Below are 12,411 nucleotides of genomic sequence, written 5' to 3'. Positions count from 1 at the left end.
AGCCCAGACACGTGGCACCAACAGGCATCAAAGCTCAAAGCCTCAAGAACCCCTAGACCCTGGCAGCCTCAGCTCCGCATCCCAGGTTCCTGTTATAGTTAATGACACACAGGCGACGCGGGGGGTGAGGAGAATGTGTGGGGGCTGAGAGCCGGGAACAGTGAGTGGGAACGTGTATGTCATGTTACATCTGTGGGTCCGTGAGGACACCAGGGAGATGCTGGGCCTCAGGCTAATGACAGAGCCTGATGCAGTGTCCCTAGTCCCTGACCAGCCCAGCCAGACTGCCCTTTCTTGGATTTCCTCTCTCCATTCTTGTCACCCTCACTTCAGTTTCTTACGCAGCTGTAACTGGTGATCACACATGTATCTAAACCAGCACAGCTTCATGACCCTACCGATCCTGAGGTCTCATGTCTAAAAGGGGTCTCCCTGGGTGAAAGCAAGGGTGTCAAGGCTGCATGACAGAGGCTCTGGGACAGTCTGTTTGTCTTTTCCAGCTTCTAGAAGCTTTGATCTAGGCCCCTTCTGCCCTCAAAGCAGCACTGGGGGCAGAGGCTCACGTCAGGCCCCTCTGACGTCACCCCTTCCACCTCCCTCTTCCACTTAGGATGTCCTTTGTGACAACAGTGGACCAGCTGGGCCCTCCGGGTTAATCTCCGTCTCGAGCTCAGCTGATTAGAACTTCACTCGCATTAGCAGCCCTGACTCTCCATGTGACCCACCAGTTTCTGCATGTCTAGGGATTAGGATGTGGACCCCTTTGGAGGACCGTTACTCTATTCACCACACCCCGTGTTCTGTATTTGCTCACATCTCTAGGTCACGGGAGGATTATTTTGCTTTTTTGTAGAGGTAGTTGCCTGTGGGTGTACGTGTGTGTGTGGGTGCATGCATATACATATGTCTGCATGCACACGTGCATGTATGCGTGTGTGTACATGCCTGTGTGCACGTATGCACGTCTGTGTGGATGGACGTACAGGGTTCTGAGATACATATGCTCCTTGTCAGTCTTTCATCATCTAGTGGGGTTTACTTCACTCTGCCTCCCCGGGGAGAGCTCTTCTGGCCCTGAGTCTCAGCAGCATGGGCACTTTTTACCTGTCCCTGTATTTCCATTTCCAGCATCTCTTTGCGGGAACTGTGTGGAAATGAAGAGGACAACGTGGTCTTAGCATTTGAGCAGCTGAGTGAAACCTTTTTTGAAAAATTTAAAAAAATCTGAAAACAAAGTCTTACCCAGGCCACTTGGAGGACGGCCATGGACGTTTTTCAAGTCATAATTTCTGATTCTGATGCATCTTGTTAGGAACGTGTGCAGGATGGAGTAGGGAGAGTGAGGCTTTGAGCTGGGGCTGTGACTGCCCTGCCGTGCTTTCTCCTGGGCCCCTGGGATGAACTGTTTCCTGTCTCTGGATCTCGGCTTCTCTGCACAGCTTAGTGATGATGCTCACGGCTTGGCTGGCATGTGATCGACTGAGAAACATGAGGATTTTGCTTGTGGTGGAAGAACCAGTTTTGCTCTGTGAGGCCTAAGCTGGTCTTACATTCTCAGCATTTCTTTTCTCGCTGTAATTTGTAAAAATTCTGTTAAGATTAGAATAAATAATTACAGTGCCCTGAAGTTGAAATGTGACTCTCTGATTAATTTACATGTGATGGCGTGACTTAGATACATGGCTGTTAGGAGAGCACCTGCCAGTGAATGAAACTCCTTTTTATAAAACGCAATGAGACTTTAGGCATAAATTCTGTGATGCTTTATAGTGAAACATAACTGATGTTTTAGCTTGATTTTAATTGTATGTAAGTGACTGAAGAACCACAAACAAAAAGAGGTTTAGTCTTATTTACCATTGGCCTCTTCGTGTTAAATCTATGCATCTTTCAGTCCATTTACACGTGTTTGCATTTTATGTAACGTGGCTTATGTATAATCACTGTTCCTCCCAGCCTCACCTTGGATTATAGTTCTAGAACCTATTTTAGACCCTAAATTTGAACAGAGCATTTCGTCCTCCGAGCTGGAAGTCTGCTGTCTCCTGCTGTCCTGATGTCTTATGACAGATGGCCCCTTGTGTGGCATTATTTCTACACAGATTGCATCAACTTGGAAAACACCTGTGGTTCATTTTATCTGGAGATGGAGGAATATTCTGTCTCCCCAGCATTGTGTGTGCCACATAAGGGGTCCCTGCTTTCTTTGGGCTAAACTGATAACATGCCCCATAAGAATTTCTGAGCACGAAGACACCTGGAAACCGATGTGGCCTCTGCTGCCCCTTTATCTCTGTTTCAGACAGTGATACACAGTATTCATCTATTATTACATGGGTCTCCACCCCTTGTAGCTTCGTAAATCTGATGGGGACGTGAAGTTTCTTCTTTTCACATCTGACTGAGCCAATCTGAGTCCCTGACTTTTAGGAGGAGAATAAGATTATTTCTTGCAACCTGATGCTCTTTTAAAAGAGGAAGTTACACCTGACCTCTTTGAGGTGTGTCTAATGGGCAGCTTCCTTTTTGATTTTTAGCAACAACTTTAAAGAGTAACTGTTAACAACTTACGAAGAGTGAGTTTGCACAGGCTCTGGAAGCATTTTCTGCTCCAGTTGTGATCATGTGGAATTTTTCCTTGAGAAATATGTACAGAGACTCTGCTGTGATTTACTGGAAAATCATTATTACCACAATAATTTATTCCCATCTTTTTCCCCAAAAGAGGGAAAATCGTATTTGCATTGGGCTTATGAACGGTTTTCTGGAAGACCCATTTATCAAAAGTTTTTATTTAGAGAAAATTGTGGGTTCATATGGTATTAAGAGAAATAATAAACCTATGCATGTGTGGTCAGTTAATTTACAACAAAGGAGGCCAGAATATGCAATATGAAGGGACAGTCTCTTCAGTAAATGGTGTTGGGAAAACTGGACAGCCACAGGCAAAAGAATAAGACTGACCGTTATCCTACATAAAAAGTAACTTAAAGTGAATTAAAAATGTGAACATAAGACCTGAAATCTTAAAACTCCTAGAGGAAAACTAAGGGTAAGGCTCCTTGACACAGGTTTTGTTAATGATTTATTGAATCTGACAAAAGCAAAAGCAACAAAAGTAAAATCAACGAAAGGGATGACATCAAACTAAAAAGCTTCTGCACAACAAAGGAAACCGTCAGAATGAAAAGGCGGCCTGCAGAATGGGAGGTGTTTGCAGACCGTGCATCTGCTCAGGGGTGAATAACCAAAATAAAGAACTCATACAACTCAATCCCCCAAACCCCCAAATACTCAATTGAAAAATGGGCAGAGGATCTGAATAGAAATTTTCTCAAAAGACATACAAATGGCCCCCCCCCAAAAAAAGCCCACGAAAAGATGCTTAGCATTGCTAATCATCAGGGAAATGCAAATCTAAACCACAGTGAGACATCACCTGACACCAGCCAGAGTGGCTGTCCATGGAAGACAAGAGGTAGCAAGTGCTGGAGAGGGTGTGGAGGAAAGGGAGCCCTCGTGCACTGTTAGCTGGAATGTAAATTGGTGCAGCCCCTGTGGAAAATAGTATGTAGATTCCTCCAAAAATTAAAAATAAAGCGACTATGTGACCCACTTGAGGGTTTTTATCTGAAGGAAATGGAAACACTAACTTGGAAAAATATCTGCACCTCCATGTTCAACGCAGCATCATTTACAGCAGCCAAGACAAAACAACCAGTGTTTCCCGAGGGATGAATAGATGTTACCAATAGCCAAGGCACAGATCAACCAGTGTCCACTGATGGACGAATAGATAAAATGTTATGTACATATGTAAAATTCAGCCATAAAAAAGAATGAAGTTTTGCCATTAGTGACAACGTGGATGGACCTTGAGGGCATTATGCTAAGTGAAATAAATCAGATAAAGACAAAAGACCGTATGAGCTCATGTAGAATCTAAACAAACAAAAAATGAACTCATACAGAGAAGAGATTGGTAGTTACCATAGGCAGGAGGTAGGGGGTGGACAAAAACAGGCGAAGTGGGTCAAAAGGTACAAACTTTCAGTTCTAAATAAGTCTTGTGATGTAATGTACAGCATGGTGACTATAGTAAATAATACTGTGTTGTACACACTTGTCCCTTGGAATCTCCAGGGGGTTGGTTCCAGGACCCTCTGCAGACACCAGAATCCACGGATGCCCAAGTCCCGGAGTGGGCTGTCTGTTTCCAGGGATCCTGCATCTGCAGATCCAGCCAAGTGCAGGGAGTAAGCAGAGCACATGTACCCTGGTTGGTTGAATCTGTGGATTTAGCACCTGAGGATTTGGAGGAACAACTGTATATTTATCAAAAAAAAATCCAAGTATAAGTGGACCTGTGCAGTTCAAACCCGTGTTGTTCAAGGGTCAGCTGTATTTGAAAGTTTCTGAGAGAGTAAATCTTAAAATATTGCAGGAAAATAAAATTATAACTGTGTGGTGGTGAATGCTAACTAGACAACATGATGATCATTTCACAACATAAACTTACAGTGAATCATCATATTGTGGACCTGGCACTAATGTTCTATGTAAGTTATGTGTCCATTACAAGAGATAATTCAAAAATAACATAGGGAGACCCATGAGGCCTTTCCCCAGTCTCCTAAATGCTAGGCGCTTGCATATAGTGCAGTATCAGAACCAGGAAGTCGATAGAAATGGAGTCTGTTGCTCAGATTTCGTCGGTTTCCCATGCTCTCATTTGTGTGTGAGCATTTAGTTCTGCGCAGTTGTGTTGCACGTGTAGGTTAGTGTACCCACAACCATAGTCAAGACACAGAACCGTCCCATTGCACAAAGAACCCTCTTCCTGCCCTTTTATAACCACAGTCTCCCCCCACTGTCTTCTGTTCCCCTTTTTCCTTCCCACCAGATCTCATACCCACCCCCCTACCCCCTCGTGCTGTGTGCCCAACCCTCCTGTCCCTAACCCCTGGCCACCACCGGCTGTTCTCTATTTCTGCGATGTTACCATTTCAAGACCCATATAAATAGACTCCTACGGTGTGGTTGGCTTTTTTCAGTCAGTGTAACTCCCTCGAGGCCAGTCCAAGCTCTTGCATGTTGTCCACAGTGCGCTATTTTATGACCGAGTCGTGTTCTCCAGTCTGGACGTCCCTCTGTTTGTTACCCCGTTCAGCCCACTGAAGCACTACTGGGTTGCTTCCAGGTTTGAGCTGTTAGAAATAAGCTGTTAATATTCATGCTTCCTCTGTTTCTTTTTCTTCTGTTTCTCTTTTCTTGCCTTCCCGTGAATTACCTGAAAATGTTTGGATTCCATGTTGATTTACTGATATACCACTCTGTACCGTTTTCTTAGCGGTTGCAACACACATTGTAACTTACCACAGTCTGCAGGTGGCGAGGTCTTACCCACACTGTTACTCAGGCCCCTTTACCCTTCCCACTTTCTAAGTGGAATCGTTGTTAAGTGTTTTCTCAACATACACTGAGCACCGCATCAGGTGATGTTAACATTTTTACTTCAACCATTAAGTATGATTTAATAAGCTCATGGGAAGAATATTCTATTTACCCCTATTTTTACTCATTGAGTGTCTTTTTCCCTTTCTGAAGGCTCACACTTTCTCTTGTGAACCTTTTCTTTCAGCTAGAGAATTTCCTTTTCCTGTTCTTGGAGGGTAGGTTTGCTGTTGACCCATTCCGGTCATTCTCCTTCGATAGACAGTTTTTATTTCCTCTTCCATCCCAAAGAATATTTTCACTGGGTGTAGAATTTATGATTCATGGGTTTTTGGAAATTTCAGTTGTTGAAAAACATTGTGCCACTTCTTCCGGCCACCGTGGCTTCTGATGAGATGGCCCCTGGCACCTGTATGGGGGGCACTGTGGGCTGTGGGCAGTTTCTGCTTTCAAGACTTTGTAGTTTTCAGAAGTTTAATTATGATGTTTTCTTTGCCTGATTTTTCTTTTTCTTATTTGGGGCTCTTTTAGCTTTTTCACTCTGGGGGTTCATGTTGCTTAATTTGGGACGTTTTCAGCCATTATTTCTTTACATATCTCTTGAGCCCCACCCTTTCTCCTCTCCTTCTGAGACTCCAGCGGAATGAGTGTCGGCTTTTGTGGGTGGCCTCACAGGTCCCTGACACTCTGTTCATTTCTTTCTCAGTCTCCTTTCTCTCTGTTACTCAGGTTGGTGAGCGCTGTTGACCTGTCCTCAAGGTCACACACACACACACTCTCTCTCTCCCTCCCTCCCTTTGCAGCCTGCTCTGGAGACGCTCCCTCAGGTCTCCTGTTCTCCATTTCATCCCATAATAAAGCCCTAAAACTAGTGTGGCAGTTTCTTTGATGGAAAAATGTCGGCAGCTGTGAAGACCAAGGTGAGAAACCAGACTGGGTGACTTTAACCACTTGTGGCTCAAAGGTTCTGGGGAAAAAACATGGAGCCATGAAACATTTATTATAGGAATCTAGCAAAATAAACCGCAGTGCCAGCTGAAGATACCATTTGTTAAACTGAGTTTTATTTCAGCCTCCGTGTTGACTAACTGCACATCCAACTAGCACAAAGCTGGCTGGGGCCGGGGAACGAGCGAGCGTTCCTCCCCAGGGGCTAGGTGTCTGCTCAGAGCTGCGTCCAGACAGCAGTCACTGCAGCCCCAGAGCCGCATTCCTTGGTTTCCAGACCACGTCCAGCCGCAGTGGGTACAGGAAAGCCTTGTTTTCACGTCCAGCGTCAACGAGGCTGTGTGGGACAGGCACGATCGATCCGTCTGTTAATACAAGGTTAGACTTGGTTTCGTCCCGGCACGCCCACACAAGTAACAAGAGCTAATTTGGTTTTACATCATACACGCTGATGAGACATCACTTCCCCTAATAAGTGCGGAACTGAGGAGGGACTTCGACCACTTGTGGCATCTGCACAGGTGACAGGCTGAGCCTTTGTTCAGCAGGAGGACATAAAACAGGATCAAGAAAGAATATGGGGAGAAGCAGAAACCGGCTTTCCGAAAATTCTCCAGCCACGGAGGTCTCACGCACCTGGCAGGAGGCTGCCTGACCTGGGCACACGTGGCCGTGGGGACCAGGGTGGCAAGCCAACGAGGAGAAGCTTTCTCTTGCCCCAGGTTCACGTGAAAACTACAGAATCCGACTTTCCCCAACATGTCCAAATCTTCCATCCTTTTAATTAAAAATCCAGGACAGAGCAGCCCTGTGCCTCCTGGCTCTTTCTTCCTGCAGCAGAAAGCCCCGGACACCTCAGAAACGGGAATAGACACCTGGAGGGGGGCGGGGTGACGTGGCAGTGAGTTCTCCAGGTCTCCACACTGCCTCCCGTACATCCAAGAGGTGGGGGACCCACCACCCCTGTGCTTCCCCCTGTGTCCTGGGGCCACCCTGCCACCCCTCCCCCCCACCTTGGCACCAGAGAGAGAGCGAGGCAGCGTGGGTCACCCTCAGCTGTCCCTCCTTCCTCTGTGGTCCTGCCATCAGCCCAGCTCCGGAGCCGTGGTGTCTGCTTTCTGTCCATGTGTTATACCGTAAGTGATCTGGCCAAACTGAGCGAGTGGACAGTGTCCTCCAACACAGTTTGCCTTTTCCTCATTGCAAGACCAACCGTTTGGCCCCGGATCTCCTTCCTTTTTATCTAAATGCTTTAAAAACCACATGGAATAGCTTCCCTACTGGATGGTCTTTTCCCTTTTGGGACCTACTAGAAAGGGAAACACAAAAGTGCCCATCAGATGCTGTTCTCCACAGCGTCTGCTCCGATTTCCAGTCCCTCCAGCAGTGTGTGAGGGCCCCCTTTCCCCCACACCCTCGCCAACACTTACGGTTTCTTGTCTTGTTGATGACAGCCGTTCTGACAGGTGTGAGGATTGGATCTTACAGTGGTTTTGAGTTTTATTTTCCTGATGTTCAGTGGCATTGAGCATCTTTTCATGTGCTGGTCAGCCTTATGCTTGTCTTTGGGAAAATGCCTGCTCACTTACTCTGCCTATTTTCTAATCAGATTGTTTGTTCTTTTTGTATCAAGTTGTGTGAGTTTTTAAAAATATTTTGGATATTAGCCCCTTATTGGATATATCATTTGCAAATACAGGCATAACTCTGAGCTGTTGCAGGTTTGGTTCCAGACCAATGCAATAAATGAATATCATAATAAAGCAAGTCACATACTTTTCTGGTTTACCAATGCATATAGAAGTTGCATTTACACTGTACTATGGTCTGCTAAGTGTGAAATAACATTACGTCTTAAAAAAACAATGTACACACCTTAACTTAAAATATTTTATTGCTAAAAAATGCTAACCAGCACCTGAGCCTGCAGTGAGCCATACTCTTTGTTAGTGGAGGAGTTGAAATTCTGTGAGAATTAAGAAAGTGTGAGACAAAGACATAAAATGAGCAAATTCTGTCAGAAAAGCGGCATCTACAAATTTGTCTGATGCAGAGCTGCCAGAAATGTTGTGTGTTGCAGCCCAAGATCAGCAAAGATCAGCAAGAAGACACAGTCAGCCCATGTGCTCTCCGTCCAGCAGACGGCCCTGCCTGCCGTGTCATGGCTCTTTTGGTGAAGTCTCATTTGTTTCTTTTTGCTTTTGTTTCCCTTGCCTGAAGGACGGACCCAAAGTAAATGTCACCAAGACTGAACAAAGGGTGTGCTGCCTGGGTTTCTCTTCTAGGAGTGTTACGGTCTCCGGTCTTACATGTAAGTCTTTAATCCACTGTGAATTTATTTCTGTATTTGGCATGAAAGAGTGGCCTGGTTTCACTCTTTTGTATGTGGCTGTCCCATTTTCCCAGCACCAATATTTCTTCCTTTTTTTTTTTTCCAGAAATGAATTTAACTTCAGTTTTATTTTTAACATGTACATACATATATTCATTTTCATATTTTTTTATTAAATATTATTACAAGATATCAAGTGCAGTTCCCTGTGCTATACAGAAGAAGCTTTTTTTTAATCTATCTTAATATAGAGTATTTAATATTTGCAAAGCTCAAACATGTATTGAAGAGACTGCCTTTCCCCACTTGAACATTTTAAAGTGAACAGTTCAGTGACATTTGTTGCATTCATAAAGGGGAACCACCCCCTCTATCTGGTTATTAAACATTTTCATTAGCCCACAGAAGTCTGAGCCCCGTCTCTCCCCTCATCCTCTGTCTCTGTTCTCCATCTTGCAGGTTTATCTAGTCTGGATATTTAATATCACGGGACAAGGTTCACCCATGTTGTAACGTCATCAGTATCTGACGCCTTTTTGTAGCTGGATTTCACTCTGCTGTTTGTATGTAAACAGCTTATCCAGGTGATGGGTGTTGGGTTGCTACTTCTTTTGGTGAACGTGCTTGTACTTGCACTTGTCTGAGTCCCTGTTTTCAGTTCTCTTGTGTACATACTGATGGGTAGAATTGCTGGCTCATATAGTAACTCTGTTCAACTATTTTAGAACCACTGAAATATTTTCCACAACAACTGAACCATTTTACCTGACCACCAGCAGTGTTCGAGAGTTCTCATTTCTCTGCAGCCCCACCACACCTGTTATTTTCCTTTTTAAAAATTACAGCCATTCTAGTGGGTGTGAAGTGGTTTTGATTTAATTTCCCTGAACACTAAAGACGTTGGGCGTATTTTCATGTTATGAAAGAGATGTATATATTTTTTGGAGAAATGTCTATTCAAGTCCTTTACCCATTTAAAACTTACGTTGTTTTCCTTTTTGTTGTTGAGTTGAAGTTCTTTCTATATTCTGGCTACTAGACCCTTATCAGATACATGACTTGAAATTATCTTCTCCTAATCTGTATGTTAATTTTTCATTTTCTTGATAATGTCTTTGGTGCACAATTTTTTTTTTTTTTTTTTTTTTTTTACTTTTGATGAAATTCAACCTATCTAATTTTTCTTCTGTTACTCATGCTTTTGGTGTCGTATCCAAGAATCCCTTCCTAAGTTCATGGTTGTGAAGCTTTATCCCTATGTTTTTTTCTAAGAATGTTACCAGTTTTAGCTCCTGTATGTAGATTGTTGATCCGTTTTGATAAATTTTGGCATATGGTGTGAGATAAGGTTCCGGCTTCATTCATGTGCATCTGAGTACACAGTTGTTCCAGTGCCACTTGTTGAATTCTTCCTAACCTTGCCATAGCTCAGCTGGCCCTAGGTGTGTGAGTTTATTTCAGTTTTCAGTTCTGTACCATTAACCTACATGTCTGTTCTCCTGCCAGTACTATGCTGTTTTGACAACTGTAGCTCGTGAAATGTGTGGGTCTTTCAACTTTCTTTGTATTCAGTATGTTCTGGCTTTTCAATGTCCTTTGTAATTCCACATGCATTTGAGGATTATCTTTTCCACTTCTGCAAAAAAGGCTGTGAGAATTTCGATAGAAATTGCAATGAATCTGTAGATGACTTTGAGTAGTATTGGCATCTTAACAATATTAAGTCTTTCAATCCATAAACACAGGATGTCTTTCCATTTTGTAGGTCTTCCTTAATTTCTTTCAGCAATATTGTAGTTTTCAGTGTGCATGTCTTTGACCTCCCTTGTTAAATTTATTCCCAGGTATTTTATTCTTACATGTGCTCTGACACCTAGACCCTTCCCCATAATATTCTTTCCAGGAAGTGCCTTGCTTTCGTGTAGAAACTCTACTGATTTTTGAGTGTTGATTTTGTACTCTATAACTTTGCTAACTTTATTAGCTCTGATACTAAGTTATTTTGTGGAGTCTTCAGCATTTTCGACCCATGGGAATCACATCATCTGTGAACAGACAGAGTTTTACTTTTTCCTTCCCAATTTGAATGCCTCCTTTTTCTTCTTACCTAACAGCTCTGGCCAGTACTACTAGTAAATACTGAATAGCAGCAGTGAAAGCAGACATCCTTGTTTTGTTCCTGATTAAGGAAAAAACTTTCAGCCTTTTATCATGGAATTTGATGTTCACTGTGAGCTTTTCCTAAATGTCCTTTGTCATGTTGAGTAAGTTTCCTTATGTTGCTAGTTTGCTGCCTGTCTTTATGAAAGGTGATCTAGTGGCTTTTCCCCTTTATTCTGTTGATATGGTGTGTTATATTGATTGATTTTCTAATGTTGAATCGTTCCTGGGATAAATCTCACAGGGTCCTAGTGTGTAACCCTTTAAATAAATGTTTGGACTCAGTTTGCTGGTATTTTGTTGAGGATTTTTGCATCTATATTCGTAAGGGATATTGGCCCGTAGTTTCTTTACCTCTGATTTTTTAGTCTGGTATTGGTATTAGGATAAAACGGGCCTTATAGAAAGAGTTAGAAAGTATTTCTTCCTCTTCTATTTTTTGGTAGAGTCTGAAGAAAAATCGGTGTTAATTCCTCTTGAAATGTTTGGTAGAATTCACCAGGGAAGCCAGCCGATTGGGTTTTTCTTTGTTGAGATGCTTTTGATAGCTGACTCAATTTATTTATTTAGTATGGGTTTTATTAGGTTTTCTATTTTTCAATCAGTTTTCATAATATGTGTATTTCCTGGAATTTATCCATTTAATCTGAATTATCTGTTTGGTTTAGAGTCAGTTGTTCATAGTAACCTCTTGTCATCCTTTTTATTTCTGTGGCATCGGTAGAACTGTCTCCATGTTCATTTCCTTTTTTTTTGTTTTTCTGATCAGATAGAGCTAATTAAGACCTTTGTGTTTACTCAGTATTTGCTTATCATCACACAGCCCATGTTCATTTCTGATTTTATTTATTTCCATCTTTTTTCCCCCTTGGTCAGTCTAGCTAAAGATTTGTCAGTTTGCTGATCTTTTCTGAGATTCAACTAGTGTTTCACTGATACCATTTTTCCATTCTTTATTTCATTTTCCATCACACTAATCTTTATGATTTCCTTCCTTCTCCTAGGTTTTAGGTCACACTCTTTCAAGTCCCTTAAGGTGTAAGAGTCAGCTGCTGATTTGAGATCTTCCACCTTTTTCAGATTAGGGAGTAACTGGTATAAATTCGTTCTGAGCACTATTTTTTTCTGTATTCCATAGGTTTTGGTATATTTTGCTTTTACTGTCATTTGTCTTTGTTCTCTAATTTTCCTGTGATGTTTTTTCTTTGACTCATTGTTTATGTGTGATTTAATTTCCAAATATTTGTCAGTTTTCCAGTTTTCCTTCTGTAAATGATTTCTAGCTTCATTCCATTGTGGTCTGAAAAGACATTGTGTGACTTCTACATTTTTAAATATATTGAAACTTGTTTTGTGCCCTAACTTATGGTCTCTTCTGGAGAATGTCTGATCTGCTTATAAGAAGAATGTGTATTTTGCTGATGTTGGGTGTAGCCTCCTGAATATGTCTGTGAGGTCTAGTTGCTTTATGGTGTTAATTCACTCATTTCCCTACTGATTTTCTGTCTAGATGTTCC

General features: G+C 42.6%; 1 protein-coding gene and 1 non-coding gene across 5 annotated transcripts in view; one reads left to right on the top strand and one right to left on the bottom strand.

Moving 5' to 3' along the window:
* Positions 1–1,627, top strand: part of LOC105083195 (putative ATP-dependent RNA helicase DDX60) — a 71,394-nt gene extending 69,767 nt beyond the window's left edge. For all 4 annotated transcript variants that reach the window (XM_074347725.1, XM_074347723.1, XM_074347724.1 and 1 more), the window contains one exon: positions 1,129–1,627. In XM_074347725.1, coding sequence (XP_074203826.1) covers positions 1,129–1,228 — 100 coding nt within the window. In that variant the 3' untranslated portion in view covers positions 1,229–1,627. The remainder of the gene's footprint in view (positions 1–1,128) is intronic.
* A 10,030-nt stretch (positions 1,628–11,657) lies between these two features.
* Positions 11,658–11,718, bottom strand: LOC123613355 (small nucleolar RNA SNORD44). Its single transcript, XR_006720726.2, has one exon. It is a non-coding gene; the product is annotated as a small nucleolar RNA SNORD44 (small nucleolar RNA).
* Positions 11,719–12,411: the final 693 nt, after the last annotated feature.

This window comes from Camelus bactrianus, chromosome 19, assembly GCF_048773025.1.
Source record: "Camelus bactrianus isolate YW-2024 breed Bactrian camel chromosome 19, ASM4877302v1, whole genome shotgun sequence".
Lineage (NCBI taxonomy): Eukaryota > Metazoa > Chordata > Mammalia > Artiodactyla > Camelidae > Camelus > Camelus bactrianus.
The sequence above is the reverse complement of the archived record's forward strand: the minus strand, read 5'-3'. Positions and strand labels throughout refer to the sequence as shown.